We start from the raw sequence: 27,043 nt of genomic DNA, 5'->3' as shown, positions 1-27,043 counted from the left end.
AATAGAATTATTAGAATTCTAATAAGGTTATTAGAATTAGTAGATTTGTTTTACTTTTTAAATCATCTTGCATTGCATTGCATTGCTTATTGCTTCTGCCATAAGGGAACAAATTTATTCATTCATTTATTTATTTATTACAAATAAATACACTTAAGGCAGCTAATAACCAGAATAATAATACTTCAGAATGAACAATGTAGTCTAAACAAAATAAAATGTAGTTTAAAAAGATAATTTAACATGGCAATCATTCATCTTAAGACAATTTTTCAGAAATGTATGCAACTTTCATACTATTACCAGTGTGTGTCAGAACTGTTTATAATGGGACTGGTGAAGCTGGTAATGAATGACAGTTGATCATCCCAGTGCAATGATATCAGTCATTGTCCCTGCAAGTGGCTTTGATTCCACCCTGGGAAGGAGGCAACTGACCTCTCAGTCTCTGTCCCCAGTAGGATGTACCAATGTGAGAGGAGCTTTATACTAATCTTGTCTGCTTCCCTGTACAATTTGGTGTCCTGAAGCGGATGGATGCCATGTATTAGACCAGGGGTCAGCAAACATTTTCAGCAGGGGGCCGGTCCACTGTCCCTCAGACCTTGTCGGGGGCCAGACTATATTTTGAAGAAAAAAAAGAACGAATTCCTATGCCCCACAAATAACCCAGAGATGCATTTTAAATAAAAGGACACATTCTTCTCATGTAAAAACACGCTGATTCCCGGACCATCCATGGGTCGGATTTAGAAGGCGATTGGGCCAGATCCAGCCCCTGGGCCTTTGTTTGCCTACCCATGTATTAGACATTGCTAGGGCTTTTCCTTGAGTTCATATCCTCTGTTCTATCCCAATTAATTCTGCACTTGTCACACAAATGAAGCCCTTTTTTAAAAAGGCCAACTGCACAGTGGAAAAACTGCAATTCTGCTGTGCTAAAAGGTGACATGCTACAATGCATTGTATTCTGTAAATATGTGTTCTTCGATTGGAGATAAGTCTCTGGTGTTGCCTTTTACTATTAAAGAGCAATCAGAGGCCTGTATGCAGTCTTAATGCTGGGCACTATAGCAGTAATATTGGTGATAAAACACTTCCTGCTCTTACAGCTTGCATTTTGAATACCTGACTTTATGTGATGTCAGGTGATTGACTGATGGTCACCTGACAAAAAATGGACTGAGGAGGGTATGTGATTCAGTATCTTGCCCCTGACATAAACGTTCAGGTCGGACATTCCACATATAAGCGAGCAGCAAGAAAGAATGAAATTATGTGGGAAAGAAACCTGGTATGATTTTCTTTTTTGCAGACACATATACAATAACAAAAAGACTAATGGGGCATGGTCTAATTTGCATCACAATCTTGTTCAGGATCATTTGATGTTTACAGAACTTTTCCGGAATGTAAATTCTTTGCCAGAATTGGGCATATTTTATGGCTTTTGTAAATGGATGTAAACTGAGATTCTATTTGACCTACTTGGCATCATAACTACAATGCTGACTAAACTCCTGCTGCCTGCTCATGCATATTTGATGCAGAGTTATTGATGTTGACATCAGTGTGACTACTTTTGAATCAGTTTAGGAATATTGCAGAAGATTTTCCGCAAGTGCTTAGCTGCAAAAGGTTACAGTGCTGAATAAAAGGGGAAAAAACCTTCATAAACAGAATAAGCTCCCTGTGATCTATTTTAGAGTAGTCTAGCGGTAAAGGTAAACATTTGCAACAGTAGTAGACAAATATTTGTCACAATTTAGAGCTTTTAAATCTAGTTTCAAATAACTTTGAGAGGATGTAAAGTACTATATACATGCAGAAAACTAGTTTGAATCAGAAGCAACATTGTAGGCTTAATTCTACGCAAGGACATATTGACATTAAGAATAGAATTTGGTCACGTTGAACAAAGTTGATTGTCTTTCAGTCTTTTTCTCTTTTTTTGTTTAGGACAACAGGTTTTTTGGCTTGTTACTTTTAAGCAATTTTAATGTAAACATAATTTTCAGTGATCCTTCACTATAGCTGACTTCCATACTAAAGCAGCTGGCAGAATTTCGATGTTCAAGTTTATTAGCTAGTAATTAATAACACATTTCAAGGAAAATGAACAATATAATGGAAATATCCAGACTGAATTGTAGGACTATTTATCATTCTATACTCAATGAGGATTGATCATGCCCAGTAGCTGCAGAATACTGATTATCTGTTGGAGGAGGGGGAAAGTAGAGGAAGGAGAAATACAGTGGCTATCCTGGAACAGGGTGTGTAGGAGTCACTCTTATGCGGCAACATCTTTTTTAGGTCCCACTTTTAATGCATATTTCATAGAAAAATGCTCAGTAGCCAATGTTATGGATATCCAGTGGACACGAGAGAACTTGTGCTTCCTTTTCTTGCTGCGGTGTCTCCCACCTGTCTCTTCTGTAGGGTCCTCCAACCCTCCAAAGCAGTTTGGGGGGGGGAGGTACGTGGGGAAGTAGAGGGGATAGTTCCATAGTTCAAGTGGAAGACTTTTACAAAAGCCCATTACACAAGCAGGATGACACCATGGGATGTTGCTCGCTAAGATAACCGGTAAAATAGTAGGCACGTTATATTTTCTCATATCACTGTTATTAACTTCATATTCACATGTAATGTCCTTTGTTTGTGAAGGAAAGTAAAATTTATTCTTATACTGCTTAGATAGACATATATGTGATGTGCTATAAATAGCAGGATTTCTACTTTCTTTTACTCTTGTATAGTCTACATTGAATGCTGCCCCTTCCCATCAACACCTGGCTAACATATAGCATAAATCTGATTTTCTGCTTATATGCATAAGAAAGCAACTTTTGAATTGTTCAACAGGATAACGCTTGCCGCCTTTGCATTGAAAATAAGTGGAACAAAGTAGACCCATAACTTCTTCTTTTTCCACATGGTTTTTCACATACCTATTTGTCATAATACTTAATTAGCTGGACAGTTTTATTAGTTATTAGCAAACAGGGTTTGCCATTGTATTATTGAGCAGCACTGAAACTGCCTTGTAGGTTAGTCCTTTCGAGTGTAGGATTGAATGTTTCATGAGATAATGAATAACTAAGACATCTGGTATTATGTTTAGAAAGGTTACAGCAATCAGGATCATCTTGATAGATGGACATTGTTGTTACGGTGTATTTCCAAAAGATTCTTCTAGTGAGAACAGCCCATCCTTCAGTTTCTAACTTCTCTGAGACAGTATTCTGACAAAGGTGTCCTCAAAAAGAAACTTGAGTGGTGGAAGATTTTCAGAAGTACTTAGTGTGTTTAGGGAAGACTAGCAATGCCGTGTTTGCTGCCAAAGGACTGGTAAGGGATGGTGCAGAAATCTTGTATCATTGTATTCTGATAGCCTTTAACTGAAATATGTAAAGCAGTCAGTAAATGAATTTCTGTGCTGCTGAAATACACCTAAGGCCCTTAGCCTGCCGGTGAGTGTGAGCTAACCGTATCAGGAAGTCTGAGAAAGGGAGGTCCAATGTCCATTTGCAATTCAAGCTAACTGTGCTCACCGTCTAATTATACAGTCTAGACCCGACTGTTCTGCTTTCATCATGCTGTGATGTATCTAAAGAAGCAAGCTCATCAAAACTGAATTATTTCAAGGTGAAGTTTTTATAATTAAAAACTCTTTGGCAAGAGATATGCAGAGGTTAAGAGGAGGCTGCTAATCCTTTCCCCATCTGATATCTTCCCCCCCAAAAAAGAAATCTGATTCAGAGTCTGCTTTCTGGCCAAATAGGAAAAAGTAGTTGGGGAAAGAATCCTGCTGGCTGATGAATATCCTTTTTATCCCCTGCTAGCGTCAATATTATAGACTAGGGGTCAAAGTTACTGAGTTTTTTCAGGGAGGAGGTGAGGAGGTAAAATGTTGAGCTTCTTTTAGGGGAGCCACAGTTGTTCAGCTTCTTGGGGGGGGGGCAATGATCTACCAGTGATCTACCTGTTGGACATGCCTGTTATAGAGGATGGAGGAAAATTCTTTACAAAGGTATCATTGTGGAAAATGTGTCAGAATTGCAAAGGATATTGGGATGGCATGGAATGGGTCTATATTCCCTTCGCATAGACTTAGGAATCTTATTAGCATTTTCATATGAGCAAACAGTAATAAATTTGTTTTTGCAGCTATCTAAAGTGTAACCGGGTGGGGGAGTTGATGTGCAGAATTAATAAACTCTTGTAATTAGCATAGTGGAAGAACGCAAAACTGTAAATGCGACAATGGATACTAATTGCTGTTAAATGCCACAGGATGGCAGTGTTGCAATAATTTTGTGACATGAATTTCAAAATAGTGGCAGGCTTGGCATTTTTAGAGTTATGTGTGTAAATATCTTGGTTAGATGAAGATACAGACCCTGAACTGAAAGAAAAAGGGGAGAAATTATGCAAAAATGTATGCCATTGATCACTCTGTGCTTCTGTGGTTTCCAACACATTGTCTATTGACTGAAATGTTTTGATAAATGAGTCTTAGTGAAATGAGTTGTGTTGTGTGAAGATCATGACATTTGAAATAAAGCTGCTTGATTGAGGATGCAAAAGTATAATGAACATAGTCCACAATTATAAGGAGAGCTGGTAGAGGTATGTTGTGTTCATAAACTGGGAAAATATCAAATATATTAGCAGCTTTATTCTGAATTTCTAGTTTTACCAGGGCATTGTCATGTCAGCTTGCTTAGATGGATCTGCAAAGAAAAAATAGTTGGCAATCTACATACAATAATAATTATACAAGCTGGTTAAGCTCACTTTTGCTGTATTTTGGACATCCACAAAAATGCATGTTAGGAAACTAAACTGCTTGGTGCCCAAATATCTGTAAGCGTGCCTGCTCCAATACCAGGCAATTCAGTCTTTAAAATTGGTGGCAAGGGGAGGAGCCTCTGTTTGGGTCCAGGTCAGGGTTCATAAGTGGGGAGGGTGTAGAAAGACCTTCTCTGTGGTGCGGCCTCAACTTTCAAATAATCATCATCATTGTGTCCCTCATTGTTGGTTTTCAGATGTCAATTGAAAACATTTTTATTTATACAGGATTTTGCAGTTTCATAATTGGATGTTTAATCCTTAGCAGCAATATGTGACTTCGTGTTTTATTTTAGCTTATACATGGTTTTTATTCATATATTTTTGCTTTTTAAAAAATTCAGAGAACATTTATTCAAAAGCTACAATATAGTTACAATACATTTTCAATCAATATTTTTGCTTTTGTGCTTGCTGTATATTTTCCTGCAATTAACACCAGATAATATCACCAAGGCAACTATCTGTAAACAAACAATAAACGTCCATAAAAATGGCAAAAGGTAGTTTCTGTCCCAAGTAGATTTTACCTTGAACAATTGCAAACGTAGGAATAAAGAGTCCACTTGTGATATACCAGTCGTTCAGTGCTTGGAAGTCATTCCCTTAATCAGACGACAAACTGAAGGACATGGTCCTCTTTCTATGCTCCTCCCGATGGAAACATGCAGATGGGGACAGATACACCCCTGCTTTAAGTCCTAAATTATGAGTATTGCTTTTAACTCTGTAATATGTCTTCTCCCTCATAATTTTAAGCACAGACAAAACCAAAACTTTCTCTGTGTGCATAATAATTTTCCTTTTTTGCTGTTTTTCATTCACAGCATACAGTACCTTCTATATTGTGGGCTTAATATTATCCATGCAGATACCTTTTGTTGGATTTCAGCCAATAAGAACAAGTGAACATATGGCAGCTGCAGGTAATAAAATTGTTATTATTTTATATATTAAATTTACCGTATTTTTCCGTCTATAAGACACCCCCATATATAAGATGCCCCCTATTTTGGGGGACTCTGATTTAAGAAAATGGGGGGGAAATCTTTCCATGTATAAGACGCCTCCAATTTTTGGACATTATTTTTTAGGGGAAAAACCCCAGTCTCATACACAGAAAAATATGGTATGTTGTCTTACACCAGAGCCTCAAGACAATCTACAATAAAAAATATCTAGGATCCAATGCGCCTCAGAAAATCCCTAAATAAAAGAACAGTTTAATGCATTGAAAATACTCACTATGAAGGTGTTACTCTGTATCGTAATCAGTCACACAGACACTATTTTGGCTGGTAACCAAATGACAGCCAAATGTGGCATATTTGAACTAAAGGGATCCACAAGAGAATTGGAGTTTTTGTTTACTTATGGGAGCAGAGTATTGAATGGCGTACCTCACTGAAGGGCAAAATATAAGCAGTTAAAGGATGATAAATATATTCCTCTCCTGTTTACAGTCCACACCCCCTTGACTTCCTATGCCATGAAAGGATAATTAAAATTAATGTCCTTAGAGTAAGGATTGAAATGTTGTTTGAGAACTTAAACCAAGGTTGTCTTTCTTTAACCAGGTGTATTCGCACTGCTGCAGGCCTATGCTTTCTTGCAATATATGAGAGACCGGCTAACAAAACAAGAATTTCAGACCTTGTTCTTCTTGGGTATATCTCTAGCTGCTGGAGTTGTATTCTTGAGTGTCATCTATTTAACGTATACAGGTAAATCATACAAAAGAAATGCTTTTCATTGACAAATAGAGTTTCAGATAGGCCCTGAGTAATCCACAAGATTCAGGGAGCCCTTCAGGCCTCCCAACGTTTGCATGAATCAAAAGAAACTTCAGCAACCTTATCTATAGAAACAGCATTTGGTGTAATAGCTGGCTTTTTGCACCCATTTAAGCATTTTCAAAGCAGCTTGCTTTTCTTTCTTTTTTTAAGGACTGATTTAGTATTTCCTTCATTTTCTATTAGTTTAAAACAAAAAACGGTTGTCCTTCTTGAGGGTCTTTCTCCTTTTGAAACATGTGAAAAGTAGATATTGATCAAAGCCTTTCTAGAAATCCATAATAATGCTCATCTACTAACTTAAATTGTTTTGTTGCAATTTTCAGGTTACATTGCCCCATGGAGTGGCAGATTTTATTCGCTATGGGATACTGGGTAAGTAGGAATAGAAACAGCACCATACATTTAGGCTATGCTGAGTGGGTGACAAGTTTTATCCGTTTCAGACAAACCTCCTGAACTATGGTCTACTGTTAAGAGAAAAATTTAAGCTTCCATTTGCTGTTTGAAACAATCTGCAGTTTCCCATTAAATCCAAATACGAGCAACTCTGACTTACGCAAACTACAGTGAGTTCATTCAGTGGTTTCATGCCTTGGTTTCATTTGAACAAACCATTGCTCTCTGTATTTGTACATTGAGAAACTTCTGAATTGTTCCAGATAACAAAAAGAAGTATTAAACTTCTTCCCATCTCAGGTGAAGAAAGAGGGAAAGTGTTTCAGAGTTTATTTTTAGATATTTGCTATATATGTTGTGCATATCAGTAGTGGAATTATGCTTAGCTGTGAGTCCTGGAAGACCTGTTCCCTGCTTGCACCCCAGTGTTCAATTGCATCTGGCCAGAGTTTTCCTCCACTCATATTTAAGCTGCCTCCCAGCTGTTTCCTCACCCTAAGCTCTGGAGTATATGAGAGACCCAAGCAGGCGAGGGTACTCAGGGGCAATTGTGTCAATGTCCCGAGCCATTTGGATGTTCCAGATGTTGGCCAGGGCTTCAATCAACCAGAAAATCCCCCAGAAACCAATTGGATTCATCAGTCTCTTGAGGGCTGACCACGTTGATAGATCCCCTACCTCTACAGAGGGGGGAAAGGTGCTGAAAATCTAAATATCAACAGGAAATGATCTGACCATGACAAGGAACTGATGTCAGTATCCCCCACTTTTTCACCCTCTTCCTGCCCAGTTGAGAAAAAAGGTCCAGAATGTAGCCTGCCATATGCATTGGGCTGGCAGTCTGAAGGTCCTTAGCAGCACCTCTGAGACCAGCTTAAGCAGGGAAACGGCTGGGCAGAAAGGTGGGCAGATTCCCCCCACAACTGGACAGAGAGTGTGGAGAGAGAGAGAGATGAAATCTCTATAGACTACAGCAACTCCCCAACCCTCAGGTCTGTCCTGATGCAGCACTGAATATCCAGGTGGGCACAGCTAGGTGAGACCAACCCCACCCTACTTGCCCACCCAGGTTCCAGTGATTCAGGACCAGATCAGCCTCCTCATCCATAACCAAATCATGGATGAGGGAGGTCTTACTCAGAGCCAACCTGGCATTCAGCGGCAGCAGCCACAGACCTGAGGTCTGGCTGATAGCACAGCCTCAGTTCCCCAGGTTGGAGAAGGGACTGGCACATGGCTCAGTTACTAATTGCTTGTGCTGTGTGCCCCTTACCCCTAAACAGGGATGCGCATGATCATTTGATCCATACACTTTGTTCACACTTCGGCAAGGCGACATAGGGAAGCTTTGTAATGAGAATAGGTTTTTGGCAGTTTCTGGGGTTAAATGAAATGCATTTTAGCTAAAAAATAAATAAGTAAATGTTAACCTGCATATTTAAAGGTGTATTCAGAACGTTACAAAAATAATTGAAGAATGTTCAGTAGTCCTTGGTTGTACTATCTTTAGTAGTTTCGTCACTTCAAAATAATTTGAACTGAATTTTTTTTAAACAAGGTATGCGAAAATTCACATCCCGATCATTGCCTCTGTGTCTGAACATCAGCCTACAACATGGGTTTCCTTCTTTTTTGATCTACATATTCTCGTGTGTACTTTCCCAGCAGGGCTGTGGTTCTGTATCAAAAACATCAATGATGAGAGAGTCTTTGGTAAGAAGAAGTAACCATCTTTTCAGAACTAAACTATGAGCTTTAGCTGAAATGCTGATGTCCTAGTTATTAGCTTAGATTCATTAGCTTAGTTTACTGCTGTTACTTCAGTGTTGGGTTAAATGTATTTCCTCAGGAAGTAGATACAATGTTTCTTAACGCGATTCCTTTTGATTGAACTTCCTTTTAGAATGGCTTATACTGAATGCTTACACTGTGAATATACAAATAGAACCTTCTCACTAAATGGCAAATGTAATTTTATGTATTATTTCATAAATTTATATACCGCTTGGTTGTAAGGGGGAAACCCTCAAAGCGGTTTGCAAAAAATATTAAAGAATAAAATGATAAATATTATTTATGGCAATTTAACATATAGACTATTCATCAGCAAATACACTCTTCAGTTATTTTAGATAATTTTGTTTGCAAATTGATGACTCTACTCATATTATGGTGAAATTCCAGTGATTCCAGAGGTGAGACTCGGTTGGTTTCAAATGGGGGGGGGGGAGAGACCTTTCCATCACTGTAGTTACAGGTAATTTAAAAATGGGCATTGCTATAGTTAGCTGCTTCTGAAGTTATACCTGTCTTTAGTTTGCACAAGCTTTCCACCAGTGTAGGGTTTGTATTAGTATGCATTTTAATCCAGTGCAAGAAAATTACTTTCTTCAAATTAATTTGTAAAAATGCTATTAAACTGCTGCTTGTGAGAACTTTTAAAAACTTCTTTCTCTTCTAGCTTTAGTGCAGTCAAGTTTCAGGAGTTCACAGAAACCTTGTGGAGTAATTTATATGCTTTGGTAAAGCTACTCTTTTGTCCTTCAGATCCTAGTAAAGTGAGATGTCTTTTAGCAAGATAACATACATATCGATTTGGTTCTGATTACTTTTCCATGTTTTTTTTGATAAACAACTGAAATCCCTTTTTAAAGTTCAGAAATAAAAAATATAATATACTTCAAAGGTAGGTTCAATTCTGTGCACACAGCAGATTTTAGGAATCAAATCTGTAATCTTCAAATGTACAGTAATTGTGCTTATTTCTGAAGTGGATAGTAATCAAGATTTTAAAATGCCCTATAGTAAATCTCAGTGTCTTTATTTCTCTACAGTGGCTCTGTATGCAATCAGTGCTGTTTACTTTGCTGGAGTGATGGTTCGTCTTATGTTAACTTTGACTCCAGTAGTCTGTATGCTGTCAGCAATTGCTTTCTCCAATGTTTTTGAGCATTATCTGGGTGATGACATGAAGAGAGAGAATCCACCAATAGAAGATAGCAGTGATGAGGATGATAAAAGAAACCCAGGAAATCTTTATGATAAGGTGGGACTTGAAGATCTAGATGGCTTCCGATTTTAGACTTTATAAAAAAAAATGAATCCACATTAAAAGCAAAAACAGAGAGAGCAAAATGGTTGCATGTGTAGTGCTTCTGTTCTGGCCAAGGGGTTCTAACTACTCCATTTCTCCCCCTTCCCCCAATTTTTCATCTCCTTCCATCAGTCATTCTCACTGAGCATGTGCGGTCTTCATTGGCTTTTTCTGGGGAAGCAGCAGACACACTACTGCTCTGTCGCTGCTACATTAAAATGTTAGATAGCTTTCAGTTCCATCCCTGGGGACATTTTAAAATAGGCTCTCAGTATCAAACAGTTCTTTCTACCCTTTATAGATGCATCTCTCTCCCTTTCCAGCCGTTCTGTTCCATTCCCTTTCACACTCGGTTGTCAATTGTTTCCTTTCAGTCTCACAGTGGGATTGTTTTGGAGGTTCATTCCTTTGTTTGTTTTGACTAAAGGTGGGGTTGTTTTTTTTTTTTTTAGCAGCGTAGCTTTTAGCTGCTGCTTCCTATCTGCGCTAGTGATCCAGGTTTTTGTATATAAGCACGACTACAAAAAAGACCTGAACCCTTTTTAGAAGGGGTGATGTTGCTTTCCAACTTTTGCAGATGAACTGAAAAATGTAAGGAAACAAAATCTCATTCATGCAGATGTTAAATGTGGACAGATTTATGCCACCCCACTACCACACACTTTGGGGGGGGGCTGTTTTTGTTTGAGATACATCAACAATTACTAGTGTTCTTTTTAAAAAAGCAACCAGTAGAAGACAGCTTCTGACATCCCTAATAAATAGGCATTTGTCTAGCACATAACTTGGAAAACAACCCATGAGGGAAGGTTCTAGAAATGTGGCTTTATTGCTGAATATGGGGCTTATAAACCCTAAAAGCCTGGCATAAGCTGAAAGGCCCCGAAATTCTAATTTGTTTTTGTTCAGGCAGGTAAAGTGAGGAAACACATATCTGAACAGGAGAAAACAGAAGAGGGTCTTGGGCCGAATATCAAGAGCATTGTGACAATGTTGATGCTCATGCTGCTGATGATGTTTGCCGTTCACTGTACATGGGTAACTAGCAATGCCTACTCCAGTCCCAGTGTCGTCCTGGCATCTTACAATCATGATGGGTAAGGCGCCCCATTTTGTATGCATCTTAGTGTGAGTTTAATAACTGTGTGAGAATGGTTAGGAATGCAAAACACATCACGTGACACATTGGCCTGACCCCTGTTCTCCACGGACTCGTAACTTCTGGCTTGAACTACTGCAAATTCAGAATGCCACGGAGGTTGTTGGCTAGTTGCAGCTAGTGCATAATGCAGCAACTCGACCGCTCACTGGGGTATCTTATCACCATCGTGTTATGCCACTGCTGGAAGAATTGCACTGGCTGCCAATTAGCTACCGGAATTCCAGATGCTGGAAGTGATGTGCAATACCCCATACAGCTTGGGTCCAAGATGCATTTAAAAATCACCTTATTACTTCAATACACAACCAGTCACTGCTCTCTGCGAGAGCATCCTGCAGATGCCCTCCCAACCAGGAGGTTCATTCTGAAGGATACAGGAATTGGGTGTTTAGCATGACAGCAGCTACCCTTTGGAAGTCCCTTATGTTATGTATCAGACAGACATCATCTCTATTGAATTTTTGGCACATATGGAAGACTTCTTTTTTCAACAATCCTTTTAAGTGGAGATTTTTATCCTAGTTTGTACTTTTTGGATAGGAAATTGCTTTTATATATGAAATTGCTTTGCATGTGTTTTTATTTTTCCCTTTTAAATTATATTTGCCTTTAAAGTTATATCTTTTCCTCACAAAAGTGACCCAAAACCGTTTACATAACCAATAAACAACTTTGTATAACAACCACTGAAACCTATAAGCCCAACCATACAGATAAAGACAGGTCTTACAGATCCCTCTCCACTAAGAGGCTACAAATATCTGAAACCCTTTATTCATTCACTTTAAGATGCTTTATAGGAAGCAATTCATAAATGGAGTAGAATAAATAAGATCTAATCAAAGTGAGTCTGCTTTCCGATAAAAACTTTCTGGGGTTTTTTCTGTTGCAGCACCCGAAACATTTTGGATGACTTCAGAGAAGCCTACTATTGGCTAAGACAAAACACAGATGAACATGCCAGAGTAATGTCTTGGTGGGATTATGGCTATCAGATAGCAGGAATGGCAAATCGGACTACTCTAGTTGACAACAATACTTGGAATAACAGCCACATAGCCCTGGTATGTAGTGGTACTTCTGCTTATTGAGAACTGGGTGACAGAACACGTGGCTCTAGATTTATAAACAATTACATTTTAATATATGCTGAAGATTGTTTTCCATTATGTTGCTGTACTTTATGCCTTAACTCCAAGATCATGTTTGAGAAATGTTTGTTTTCTAGGTTGATGGTGATATCTGATAAAATAGAATTTGAAACAGAAAACTGTGTTTCAACTTTTATTCTCAATAAACATTGAGATATCTACCTGACCTTATTCTGTTTATATCCACAGCCTGTCACCTGTGTTAAAGAACAATGACCATTATCACTACTCCCTCTGGACTCCTCTTGCTGAGAGGAGCAGCAGGGGAAGAGTATATTCTAATGGGGCTATAGCTGTCTTCATAAAAAGTGGCCCGATTTATATAATAAACCATGGTTTATGACATCTTAACTGGGCCAGTGACTACAAAAATATTGGCTGTAGTGTTGCCACATACTGAACGTGACTGAAGTTTTAGGCTTGAAAGATATATAATTATAGTGTTTTATGTTTTATTTTATATTTAAGTTGTGTTTATACATATTTTAAGCCAACCACTGACTCTCGTGTATCTTTTAGTTAAACTCGATGCTACGATTATTTCAGTTCTATATTTCACATTGGATGAAATGACCTCTAATAACATGGGCTAATGATGTATCTTGACTGGTTGGTTAATAACTGCTTTTTAGAGAAGAACGCTTGCAAGTTTTAGAAATAACTCTCTTTATTGCAGGTAGGAAAAGCTATGTCTTCAAATGAGACAGCAGCTTATGAGATCATGAAGAGTCTGGATGTGGATTATGTGTTAATAATTTTTGGAGGTGTAATTGGCTACTCTGGTGATGATATCAACAAATTCTTGTGGATGGTGAGGATAGCTGAAGGAGAACATCCTAAAGATATCAGGGTGAGTTGAAATATAAATTGCCCCCCCCAAAAAAAACCCTTTAGTAATTATGTTAGGGCTGTTGGTACAACCTATCAAGATCTTGCTTCTAATTCTGCCACACTTCTATTGAGAAATTTTCCTGATATATTCACTGGATTCTAGGTACTTCTCAGTAGAGCTATAATTAGATGACATCCTAATAGTCGTAGTATTTTATGTAATAAATAATAGTATTTTATGTTGAGGGATTGCTTCAAATCAGGCCTTATCAGACATTGGTACCATAGCATAATATACCTGATAAGATCAGTAGTAAAATGAAATGAGAACAAATTGTGGTCTTCCCTTATGGACAGTGCTTCTTTCTTTAAAAAATGTTTAGGGGTACTCACATTTTGACTCAAGAAAATCACCATTTTATAGTTCAAATCGGGGAAAATAAAATACAGCAAATGGACAAAACTACAAAGATTCACAAAATGTTTAGGGGTATGCAATACCCCTGCATCCCCCCAGAAAAAAAGCACTGCTTATGGATGTTCAGAAATGTGTCTGTCTTGGTGACACAGCTGAATATTCTTACAGTTGAATAATCCAATAATTCAATTTCTGAATGCTTAAGTAATAATTTTGCTACTGTAAAGGTAAAGGGACCCCTGACCATTAGGTCCAGTCGTGACCGACTCTGGGGTTGCGGCGCTCATCTCACTTTATTGGCCGAGGCAGCCGGCGTACAGCCTCTGGGTCTTGTGGCCAGCATGACCAAGCCGCTTCTGGCGAACCAGAGCAGTGCACGGAAACGCCGTTTACCTTCCCGCCGGAGCGGTACCTATTTATCTACTTGCACTTGTTGGCGTGCTTTCGAACTGCTAGGTTGGCAGGAGCAGGGACCGAGCAACGAGAGCTCACCCCGTTGCGGGGATTCAAACCGCTGACCTTCTGATCGGCAAGTCCTAGGCTCTGTGGTTTAACCCACAGTGCCACCCGCGTCCCTCTTTTTGCTACTGTACCCCCCTCAAAAATCATGGTTATGGCCTATTTAGAAAAAAACAAGATTGAGCTCAGTCTGTGAGAGTTGTCAGTTTATTTGAAGTAGAAACCAGTTATAGCACCACTTTATTTCCCATATTGTGGCAACATGCATAACCCTAATTGTATTTCCTTTTTCTCCCTAAAGGAAAGCGACTATTTTACTCCACAGGGAGAGTTTCGAGTTGATAAAGCAGGCTCTCCAACCTTGCTAAACTGTCTCATGTATAAAATGTCATATTACAGATTTGGAGAAATGCAGGTTGGTGAAATTTTGCTATCTTAAATGTTTCTTTGGGGAAAAAATGTAGACCACGTAATCTGGAAATTCTCTTAAGCGATATGCGTAATATAATTATCAATAAAAGTTAAAATCGGCAAAACTTTTAAAACGAAATACAGCGCTAGTTTTTAGAATATAGTTTAACAACTAACCTGTGTATCCTCAAAGAATCCATAGGGTTGTGTAGTCTTCCATCAGCAGAATAAGGATTGGGATGGTCTTCAGTGATTCTCCCAAACCTCTAGAGCAGATTGACAGGTGGCTATAGGTGGGAAGGGGAATAGTATCAACCTGAAGAGTGCTTCAATCGCTGTTTAGTTGATGGGAGACTTACTGGATCAAATAGCCTTCTATCAAGATCCAGTGAAGGACACCCATTAGTATAGTATTATAGTACTTTAGTGCTAATATGATAAAATAGCCAAAGGGCTAAGAGGGAAAGGAAGTAGCAGTAGAGGTCAAATATGCTCTGAGCTCTTGTAACCCCAGGGTTAAAGGATCAGGTGGGTATTAACATCTGCATGGAGCTTTCATTATAAGTAACTAGGAAGAGCTGGTTAATATGGGCTTATATTACAAAGTTAAATAAAGGGCAGACAAAGGAATGTAATTCGTTATCTGTTATATTTCTTATGTGAAAGTTGCCGTTTCTAATTTTTATAAGGAAAATTGTAGATTTCACAGTACATGTTTCTTCTGTGGGCTACAAGTTTTGAATTAATGTTTTTTTAAATGCACATGCTATAGGCCACTTTGGGGTTTTCTTAGAAAAAGAAATAAGGCATATAAGTTTTAAATTTAATACATTTAAGGGAAATGTCTGGATGGGGGTAATCTGGAAGTTTAGCTTGGGTGTCAGCTGTATGACTCACAACTCTGCCTTTCAATTGCCATCATCTGATCCCAGGGAGGTGGTGTAAAATCGAAACTGGTGCTTGGGGGCGGTTTGGTATTGGATGCGGCTGAACAAACCATTAGGGGAACCAGATGACAGATGTAGATGTGTGCAACCTCTTTTGGATGACATCAGAATCTTGTAGCAGCAGGTGCACAACTTGAGAGTTGTCTTGTGAATGTAGCTCTCATTACCAAGCACCTTTTACCAAAACCTTCCCAGAAGAAATCTGGCATCCCATTACTTACAGGCTTTTGGGGTCCACAGCGCCATTTTTTCTGCGGCACTCCTGTGGGGCTCAGGAGCCCAGTTACGTCACCCCTTGCCTGCAGAGCCGGCAGCCCCTCACTTTTCGAACACCCTCCCTTGTGGAGTGTTCCCTCGGCCTCCTCTCTTCTCCTCTCTCCTTGGGAGTCCTCCGGGCAGCCACTGCTGCCCCCCCGGTCTCTGAGCTGCCCCCCTCACCCCAAAGAGAGGTGCCTCCTCACATTGCCCCACAGGAGCCTAGGAAGCACCCCCGGCTAGCCCCAGAGGCACCATTCACCTGGGGAGCTTGTAGCCAGGGCTGCTGCAACCAACAGCCACGCAAGCCTTTGGGAGGCAGAGACGCAAGAGGGCACCAGAGGGAGGTGGGAAGGAAAGAGGGACTGAGACCAGTGTTGCCTGCAGCACCCCAGGGTGCCACAGCACACTGGTTGAAAACCACTGCTGTAATGTGTTACTCTAACAGGGACTGCCGGAGTTCTGAAGGTAATAGGAGATAAAAGCACACAACAGTGATCCTTTACCAACTCCCACTGGTATCAGTTGATTTAAATGTTATAGTTTTATACCGCAGTGTACCAATTTGAAGTTAAGGGCCCCATAGCAATATTCTATTGTAAAACGTATGACAACTCATATATATTTTAGAACTTGGAACACTGGGAGATATTTTTCAAAGTAGTACTTGCACTGAGTTCTGTTCACAGGATTGCATTTTATATCTTCAACCTAATGTGTGACATTAACTTTTTGTAGCTGGATTTTCGGACACCTCCAGGATTTGATCGCACACGCAATGCGGAGATTGGCAACAAGGACATTAAGTTTAAACATTTGGAAGAAGCCTTCACCTCAGAGCACTGGCTTGTTAGAATATATAAAGTGAAACAGCTAGACAACAGAGAGACACTGGATCATAAGCCTAGGCTAACCAACATTTTACCAAAACAAAAGTATTTGTCAAAAAAGGTGGGTCCCCAGTGAAGTATCCCTATGGAGGTTCATAGTGTTACACAAATTTACCAACTATATGATTTAGTTCTTTCTATTAGCCAGATGCAGAGAGAGTTTGTATCAAATATCAGACCTGCCTGATGGTAACCATGGTTAACTAACACTGACTAAGCATGTGAGGGCAACTAGATTCATTGTTGTGCTAATTGGCAGTCTGTCTCAGAATCTCTTGAAAATCCCAGCAAAGTGTAACGGAGTACTATCCAAAATACGTAAGTAGTGTTTTAGTAACCATGGCAGCTCACTGAGTAAAATGTGAAAGTGTCTTTCTGAAAAGTGATACTTAGAAATTTCAGAATGACTTCTCTTTTTTTGTAAAATAATTAAACCTGGAGCTTTTGTTGACAGCTTGAGTGTCTGGCTTACTCCTTTTGAAATTGTCTTACACAGGTTTTCATTTTTAAAGACTCATTTTTGTGTGTGCGTGCTACTCTATTGAATATAAAAGTGTTCAGGCATGGAAATAAAATCCTTTTAAACAAACCCCCTTTTTTACATGATTCCTTGCAAAATAAATAGAACCTTATAGACAGGCAATGTTTAATCTTTTAAGAAGGACACTTCAAGGGCAGAGTTGTATAGAGTTAACGGCTGACTATATAAACTATTGACATTGTTGGATGTCGGAAAAGCATTCAAAGAGTAAATTGATTAATAACTTGATACTTGAGTGGCAAGGACATATTCACACATACCCGTGTAAGCCACTAAAGGTGTTTTCTGGCTTCTGCTTTTATGCACAAATGTTTTCTGCTATACAGTATTTACATCCCAATTGTCTTTTGAGATCTCCCAGTTTGGTGCTCCTGGCTTCCTGCACCTATTATGCAGGTGTACAGAAGCATCTGCCCAGAAGAGGTAAGCTGTGCACATTATTACACCAGGGGTTGGCAACGTTTTTTGAGGCCGGTCCAGTCCACTCCCCGGCAGACCTCTCAGTGTATGCCCGCTCAAGCTATTTCCAGCGCACTTCCAGAATGGAGGAGCGCCTGTGCGCATGCACACACACTATTTCCAGCACTCTTCCGACCCAGAAGTCGGTCCCCACAGCGAGAAAAAAAATGGCACCGCAGGAGGAAAAAGCATGGAATCTCCACGCCAATCCACAAAACGGCCATGGGCCAGAACTGGCCCATGGGCCTTAGGATGCCGACCTCTGTCTTACACCCTTAAAAATCATCATACATACATAACACAAATCATATGGTAGTGACATGTTCATGTTGTGTTTAAAAGCATAGTATGAGCAACATATGAACACAATTTGCAATAGTTGCAAGGTTGGAATATCAGTGCATTATCATACTATGTGAGTTGTGTTTTTTTCTGGCATTGGAGTCATAGATGTTTTGGAATGAGGTACTGAGAATTTTCAGATTCAGTGTTGCAGATATTAGTTGCACTTGCTGTATGTTGACATGTACCTTTGCAGCAAAAACTCTTGTCCTCATTTTTGGAAGTCTTAAGATGAGCAAATCACCTTTCTAGTTTTGGAGATACGAGTGTGGATGAGTCAAGGATGTAGGGCTTAAAATAAGCGACAGCGGTATGCAACTGCAAGTCTTTATATTAGTTTTTGCTTCCAGGAAAAAGGTCAGTTCAAAATTTCCCCTTCCCTTTGAGAGTGTAAGGTAAAGTTGCTTTTAGAATTAAGGATCTAAATTGTACTGTACCCTGCATATAATGGCCTTATAGTCGAACTTTTTGATGTAGTGACAGAATAGTTGTGTCCCGGTGATAAAGGAAATGACAGCCATATTTTTGTCAGTATATCAGACCTCAGGAAAAGTCTGTTACCTGTCTTGCCTGCCATGTGGCAAGCAAACCTTGCTTTAACATATAATTATCACGTCACTGTGATGGCTCCCACTAGCTCAACTATTTTGTAGAATCCAACCCAAGGTTAAAATTGCTTAAAATATTTCTGGGAGGCACAGTTGTAGAAGGAAAAAATGGATGCTGTGTTTGTCTACCTTTTATTTTAAAAATACGCTTAACACAAAGTACTAAACAGAAACCTACGTTAAGGGTTGTTGACTAAATGTACATAGAAAATAAATTTATGAAGCCAGATTGTTATTTGTTATTTATTAAATTTAGATACTGCCCTATCTTAGGGCAAGTTCACAAGATAACAGCCCAGTTTCTTTAAAAGATTAAAGTTCAGTTTTTGAAAAGGTTTTGAGTGTTAAAGGTTATTGTGACACCAGTAAAATGTCAAAAATATGGAGAAGAGCTATTATGAAAATTTACTGCAAATCATTTACAACTAAGTTTTACCTGATTTAGGCAATAATCTTAAACACACTTACTAGGGGGTAGGTTTCACTGAGTACAGTGGGACTTGTCTCTGAGAAAACATGCATGGGGGGGGCTATCAAAAATTTCAGATTCTTAGGCCTGCCAGTTTCCTAGCCCTGACCCCAAATGTAATATTTAAATATTCTAGAGCAATGCAGAACTTGATGTAGTCACTAGAGCATTGTAAGAAACTAATACACTATTCTGTTTTTCTTTTTAGACTGCCAAAAGGAAGCGTGGCTACATTAAGAATAAACTAATTTTAAAGAAAGGCAAGAGACCCAACAGGAAGACAGTTTAAATACACTGTACTGATTGCTAATATTGAAGCAGTTGTCCTTGAGATAACCAGTCTTTGCCTTTAGCTCAAGTCATGTTTCACAGCAACATGAGGGTACAGAACCATCATTGGTCCAGATTATTGTACAAAACTTTCAGGCAATGTCTGACTTTAAAATTTTTGGCTTATTGAGAACAGCTGTTTTAGATATGTATTGTGGAGCAAGACTGAGCTGCTGTCCAGGTCTAGCAGCAGATTTTTTTGATTTTTTTAATTTTACTGGTACATATTATCCTTCCAATCGATTGAATTTGGACTGATTGCACCAAAGAGCCCTTTAATTCGGTCCTTGGCACATGCATACTTGTCAGTTTCTTTTTTAAAGTAGTTGAGCTGAACAGCAATATCTTACTGGAATGGTGAAATGTACGAATTGACTAGCCTTGGTCTGACACTTTCAGGAGTGTGGATATTTTTATATTCAGCTACTAGGACTCCTTTAAAGGTATTTATTTTACAAGACTTCATGAAATGTACTCTCCTCTTGCTGTATGTTGTGTGCTGGACTGTAAACCAAGCTGCAGTTTCACTAATCACCGGACAGATTATATAATTGGATTATGCAACTTGTTTTGAGAAGAGGTGGTCTTGCTGCCCATATGCAGGTGTATTCTTGGACTATATAGGGCAAATCTTGTAGGTAGATACAAGGGCTAAATTTGTATCTTAAATCAGACACGACAGTAATGAATGCTACTGAGCACCCTAGCACCTGGTGTTCTCAGATTTTGCTTCTTTAGCTTCATATTTTCATTAAACCATAATTTGGCCTGTTAGGAGATGTTTTTTGACAAGTATCCAAAGTCTTTCTGTGGCTACTGAAAGGCAGATGGTTTATAAACCTGCCTCCATTTTCACGGGGTTGTGGAAATGACTGGCTTTTCTCCATATTTTTATTTAGTGCTTCAGTTGATGGGAAACTTTTTGCTTGACTATGTGCTTTGTCTTTTCTATTTTATTAAAAAGACAATTATCAAGTGCACTAAATTATGGAGACTGAACACGTTCACTTTCCAACTATAGGAAACCTTACAGACTTGAACATCCTTTAGTTATTTTAATAAAGTTAAATGTGTTTGGGGGTATGGCTCACCTGACAGCCACAGGACATAATTTCAATATAGTAAACAGCTTATACCAGATGTATTGGTGTAAAGCAGAATAGTATGTACCTTCCAAACAAACAAAAAATTATCTATTGCTCAGTGAGAATGTTACTGCTGACTTTTCTTCTCAGATGTATAATTTTTATTTGTAAATTCATTTTTGAGTAAAGAGGTTATTAAATCAATAATGCAGTGGCAACATTTTCACAAAATAACAATCTGGATTTCTGACCCTTTGTCATTGAGATTATATTACTTTGTTGCTTTCAAGCTCAATGCAGACCCGTTGTTGACTATAGGGAAAAATAAAGTTAAATCAAGTTTTGTGTTAAGTGGTTGGCTGCTGTTCCTTTTTTTATTATCTTACATTAAGCTTTGCCAATTCTGCTTATGGACTTGCTTACAAATTCTCTTGCGATGATCTATCCTTTGCCCAGTCACTGAGGGAATAGTGTTGCATCCAATTGCTGTCTTTCTGCTGACAGAAGGATCAGCAACGCTTTCTAGTATGCAACGTGGATCAAGGCAATCTTCAGCTATTCCCACTCTCTTCTGTAACCCCATCCCCACCCCACCCCAAAAAATAGCTCTGGTGGAAGGCCTGCAGGTGCCTCAAAATCATGTACCAGTCAAAGAGCTTTCTGTCAGCAGAGGGCCGCTATTGGAGACAACCCTTTGTGTTCCACAATATAACTTAAGCTGGGTTTGGAAAAGAGCTGTTTAAGCCATTTGCAAGAAATAATTAAGCTTTGCTTGCAGGCTTAATCCTTAACACTGATCTAGTACATCTCATATTTATGGTACGTTAAATTTGGACTGATACTTCTGGTTTACACTGACTTCCTTATGGGTTCTTGTACCCAGTACCACATTTAATTCTGAGTTTCAGTTCTAGTGGGAAATTGGTTACTTCTTTAGTACAAGACTCCAATCCAACCTTGATACCAAGTGCAGATCTGTCCTAAAATTCAGACTGTTGTTACTTGGAACAATTCATTTTTCTATAGTGGTCTTAAGGGTGGTTGTTTTTGCAGGATACAGCTGCAAAACAACAGCTTTCATACTCTCCATTTTTTGATAGTGCTGCTCTTACCTCTCAGGTCATGGAATCCATCTAGGATCTTAAAGGCCTCCATATCCTTTGTGCAGTTGTGTTGCTGCACCTACTGCATTTGAGCTAAACTCTGATCAAGAAAAGCAGGAGACACAAAATGCTCTCGCACGGAAGGCTCAAATCTTGACCGGAAACAGCACTTTTGAGAAGCATTTCTGGGCCTCCTAGCCATGTTTGCAACAAGCAGCAACATGTACAAAAACCATCCAGACTGTTACTGAACTCACTCTCCCGTCAACCCTTATGTAGTCACAACATCATCCTCCATCCACAAGCAGGGAGGGAGCCTCAAGGTCTCATAAACAGCCTGGTGAAGATTCCTCTGCACAATCAATGATCATGGAACACTGAGCATTGGGGCAGGGTCAAATGAATATCCTGACAAAGGATGTCACCGGTTAAGTACCCTGAACACAAACCTGCCACACTGAAAAACTTTACTGCAAGCCCTCCTTAAGAATATGCAGAGTGCCTTCCTTTCCTGTTCAATTGCCAGTTTCTGCTGTGGCTTTTATATATTGTTATAACCTGTCCTCAAAACAGCCAAGTAAATCCTCTTTCCTCTATAATAGCCATCAATTTTGAAATATTTCCTTCCTATACCTCTGGAGTAACACTTTGCCTGAGAAAAACAGATAAACATGCACACATTCTTCCCTAACATGGCCTTGAACATTGCTGTCTGGCATCTGGCCCCAATAATAAACAACTCGGCTTCACTAGTGCTGCATGCAGAGGGTGAAAATGAAACCCCTAGATTATTATTTTTTTATAAATATATAATATACATCCCCCACACACTGCCAATCTCCCATTGTCACCCACCACTCACATTTCGCCATATTTAATCCTCAATTTTACATACAGCCAGCTCGATAAACAATCCCTCTTTCTTATTCTCTGTCTGAAAGTCTCAGAAGCCTTCAATATGGTATACACTGTGGTCGATACTGTCCCTTTCACTCTTCTTATTTCCAACTTCAAGCTTGAAGGGGGTAGGCTGATTTAATTGCAACAAAATCCGTATTTCCTCTCCATCCTGCCCCCTAAACTAATAAATTTTTCTGCAGTCCATCCTGCCGGTCCTCAGTTCCATTATATCCAACTCCACAGTTTATTCTCTTCCGAGTGCTTAACGGACAGTCAATCCAGTTATTAACAATATTTTTCTATTTTTATTTCACAATACAAAGTTCCAAGGGGTGGTTCAAAATCCCTCAAGGCTGTTACTCTCCATCCTCTTTCAGGCAAAGTCCTTAGTTCTAAAATAAATCCATCGTAAAGAGGCATCTTTAAAGTCCTCTCTTCCCCAAAACTTTACATTTCATTGCTTATGGGAAAGGTAGATAACGCTGATCCCAAAAAAAAACAACATGACATAAAATATTGCCTCCCCTCCCTTCCACTGCTCAAACAAAGCAGAAATTAGCGTCTTTCATTCTTTCCAAAACTTTCCACCTCGCCTTTTCATCTAGGAGACAAGGATTTCCACCCCCCGCTCACAGGCAGAAAAAAGGCATTAACGGACGACCGCACATAGTGCCCTTTCAATACCCTTGAAAGTTCAGGGGAGACATGCCCCTAACCCCACCTCCATTAATCTCTGGCTGGGACCCCACCTGGGCACCAGAGCGCCCGAGAGGGCAGCTTGCTGGGTTCGCTGCAAAATAGGAAGTCCGGTAGCCACATCTTCCTGCTACTCAGCTTTGATTTGCTCACCTTAAGGTCCTGGCAGGCCACAGCAACAACAAAAAGCACCCAGTAATACAATCAATGAAGAGACCAGCAAGGAAATGGAGGAAAATACGATGCCAGTGGAGAGCATTTTCCATCTCTTTCGAGGCAAGTAGCAATTCTGGTTTTAACAAATGCATTCGTGAGACTGACACTGAGCTCCAAGAAGAAATCCCAATTATGCTTATGTGAAGTTAACCAAAATGCCCTTTAGACTGGAAAAGTGAGAAACCAAGTATGTCCAGTCTTACTTGCTTCCTTACCTTGTTATCCAAGGTGAACAGTCCTGCAACATTGTTCACAAACTGAATCAGAACTGAACGGCAAGGTCCATCTTTTCAGAGCTCAGATCCACCTTTAGCCTCGTTCATATAGTGGTAAATGCTGCTGGCAGGACCCATCTTGGGTCTGGTCTTGACCCATGACCAATGTTTAACTTCTAAGAAAAGCACAACTTGCCTGTTCATTATACACAAGTCTCCCAAATCTTGTTAATGCAATGCCTGCAGGAGTGAGTGGATGTTTTAGCAATTAATACTAGCTACATGCTGGCTCCATTGTGGACACTGGTTTCCAAACCACACGGTTATGTACGAGCTGAACAGACAGCGCATCAGAATCAATAAATTCAAATAAAATTTATTGAGTGTTTTCGTTTGTGAGCTCAGTTCACAAAATTATGAAAGGAAGGCTAATCAGAAGTGACTGCCAGAGAATTGGATCTTAAACAAATAAGTATAAATTCGTTTACGAACAGTTGTGTTTAAGAAAAAATTTGCATAGGTCCTACAGCTGTGCACAAAGGTTAACTGCAAGAACATCAAAATTTACATTACCATTCAAAGTGTACAGCATCTACACTGAAAAGAATCCTTCAGTTGCAGGTGCAAGACAAACATGAAATAACTTACAAATAAGGCATGTTGCTTCTTCATATTCCAAAATAATCTGTCATAATTGTGAAATACAAGGAGCGGTACATAAAGTTGGAACGCAAGGGGAAAGTCCACCTGGCTTCCTGTTTGGAATCTCTTGTTGAATAACTTTATCCAAATATGAGCCTGCACCTCTTAGTGCTGGAAAATAAAATTCTGGCTGATTTCAGTAGAGGAAGCAGGTGTTTAACCGACATGAGGAAAGAAAGGTATTTACTAGAACGTTAAACGGTGTTTTTTAAAACCATGCGGTGCTAAGTAGAAAAGACTCTTTAACACACCAGGAGTTGTAAAGTGTTCATTCAAATGTAGCTTTATCCTGCAGTACTGGTAACCATTTTCAAATCAGAAAAGGAAAATACAACCTAGACATTCAAATTAACATTAATAATGTAATCTGAGGATGTAACAATTTCTTTGGCGAATGAGCAAAATACTGAGAGGTGATACTTTCGGATTTCAGGTGACACTGAGAGCATTTGTTTACTACTTGTGGTTTACCAGAGACTTAACAGGCTAACCTCTTTAAAACAAGAGTTTATACAAGCAGTGCAAATCAGGTTCTGCTGCAACTAGAGACCACTCAGACTTAGAATTTGAAAACAGAAAATCAGTATCTATAAAACTTTCCTTTTAAAACAAGATTTGTATTACACTGAGGATGTACATTTCCCCCCTTTAAAATATGGTTTAAACACGTTTAAGAAAAATTTGCTTTTATAAATACAATGGCTTTCATATGCTGATACAAGTGTACAACAAATAGGGACAAAGGTAGAGCTTGATTCATAGGTATTCAGGTAAAATGTTTGATGCTCTTCAAAGGCAAGAGCTAAAAGCAAGGATAATGCAAAGTTGTAATACATTCCTTTATATATAGATATATGTGTATAGTTTGGACTGCCACCTTACATTTCTGCTGAGAAAGTTATTAAAAAGCTAACTAATGTATCTTTCCTTTTTTTAATATACAATCTGTGAGTAGTGAATCAGAGCAGACAAGGCACAAAAATAATACAAAGAAAAAATCAGCATTCCTAACTAATACGTAGAATGATTTAGGGGGACTGTAAAGATGATTTCATGGGCTACGCAGAGAACCTTCTACACTGATCCATTATTTTAAATCAAGCCTATTTAACCATTAGGATATATGAGCAATTGTGCAGCTACAACTGAAGCACAACTAGAATTCCTTCCTCTAACGATCTCACGGTAAACTCACACGACCCTTTCCCTACTCTGAAATGGATTTTGCAATTCCTTCCCATCAGGTTTTCTTCATGCATCCCGATCGCATCTATGAATGGTTCAAATGTATGTACAAAAAAGGGGAAAAGAGAGAATGGCTGCTGGCTCTAACAGAGCAATTACCTATTGAACCATTCAGAGGGATACATATGCACCCCTATCACCTCAACATGGCTATGCTTAGTCAAGCATCTGTAACCTGTGTCCAAAGGGCTGATGTGCAGACAATTCTACTGCCCAGTGCTTCTTGGGTTATTCCAAATGCCATCAACCAATAATGAGAAATATGGGGCAGGGGGGTGGGTTGGGTTTTTACTCTCCTCTTCTACCTTCTCAGCAGCTGATAAACAGTATTCCGACCAACCAGTTTCAACCATAAATTTCCTACAAAAAAGCCAAAAATCTTAATAGTAGACAAGATAGTACTCTGACAACCTCTGGCGTCACTTAACACTTTAGGGCATCTCTCTTACACTACAAAAACTATGGTGTGGGATTCCCCCCCCCCCATTCTAAAGCCCTTAACTTATGCCAAGTAGTATAGTCTCAGCATCTAAATTAAATCTCTATTGTAGAGCTGATATTTTCTTCAGGGGCTACACATACGCTCCCCCTATATGGACAAGTATCTAAGCAATTAGTATCGCAAAAGAATGGTATACAGAAACAAGGCGAATCTGCTTACAACTTGAAGGAACAATGAATAGTCTCTAAAGCAGGCTTCCTCAACCTTGGCCCTCCAGATGTTTTGAGACTACGATTCCCATCATCCCTGACCACTGGTCCTGCTAGCTAGGGGTCATGGGAGTTGTAGGCCAGAAACATGTGGAGGGCAGTGGTAGAGGAAGCCTGCTCTATAAAGCATGGTATAACAGAAGTCTCTGCTGCATCAGCTGGCAAGGGACTCACCAAGGAGATCTGGGTCTTCAAAAGAATGACAACGGGCACGCATAGCATACAGTTGAAAAGATGAGGGCAACAGATGAACAAGGCTGCTTAGGTATTCCTGTCTTCCTACAAGATGTCGAGAAGTGAGTGCTTGAGAGTGAATCACCAAGACAGAAGCATTCTATTGTATGGATGCACAAAGGAAATTTTCTTGTGTCAGACAAAGTGAGTTGTTTAAGCCACAGGCTTGACCGTGAAACTGCTGTCAGTGTCAAGTGGCCTTAAGTGCAAAACCTTTTTTATTCTTCTTTTCTTTTTGGCAATGTGAAAAATTGAAAATCTCAGCTAATAATAATAATACTAAAAGTGTCAATTACCAATACGAAGGCTGATCCTGCAAGCAGTGTGATGGACGTTGTGACTTGAGTGCAAAAGAACTGAGTTTTAACCATCGTCCGTGTATTTGGGGGGGGGGTTCTATAATAGACGTCTATATATCAATACACTGTAAGTGCATATATCTAATATGAACAGGAAATGGTTCTTCAATAAACTTGAGCTTTTAGCTGTTTTGAGCTGCATAATTCACAGTATGCAGCTT

The 27,043-nt window shown here is 39.3% G+C and overlaps 1 protein-coding gene and 1 long non-coding RNA gene across 2 annotated transcripts in view; both read left to right on the top strand.

Moving 5' to 3' along the window:
• STT3B (STT3 oligosaccharyltransferase complex catalytic subunit B) overlaps nt 1-20,852 on the top strand; it is a 43,718-nt gene extending 22,866 nt beyond the window's left edge. The window contains exons 6-16 of the mRNA XM_083577899.1: nt 5,685-5,783; nt 6,435-6,581; nt 6,977-7,025; nt 8,608-8,762; nt 9,884-10,095; nt 11,053-11,240; nt 12,198-12,369; nt 13,133-13,306; nt 14,466-14,579; nt 16,516-16,728; nt 19,295-20,852. Coding sequence (XP_083434025.1) covers nt 5,685-5,783; nt 6,435-6,581; nt 6,977-7,025; nt 8,608-8,762; nt 9,884-10,095; nt 11,053-11,240; nt 12,198-12,369; nt 13,133-13,306; nt 14,466-14,579; nt 16,516-16,728; nt 19,295-19,375 — 1,604 coding nt within the window. The 3' untranslated portion in view covers nt 19,376-20,852. The remainder of the gene's footprint in view (nt 1-5,684; nt 5,784-6,434; nt 6,582-6,976; nt 7,026-8,607; nt 8,763-9,883; nt 10,096-11,052; nt 11,241-12,197; nt 12,370-13,132; nt 13,307-14,465; nt 14,580-16,515; nt 16,729-19,294) is intronic.
• LOC310745652 overlaps nt 1-27,043 on the top strand; it is a 74,250-nt gene that overhangs the window by 35,649 nt on the left and 11,558 nt on the right. The gene's annotated exons all lie outside the window — the stretch shown is intronic.

This window comes from Podarcis filfolensis, assembly GCF_964270895.1.
Source record: "Podarcis filfolensis genome assembly, chromosome: 12".
NCBI lineage: Eukaryota > Metazoa > Chordata > Lepidosauria > Squamata > Lacertidae > Podarcis > Podarcis filfolensis.
The sequence above is the reverse complement of the archived record's forward strand: the minus strand, read 5'-3'. Positions and strand labels throughout refer to the sequence as shown.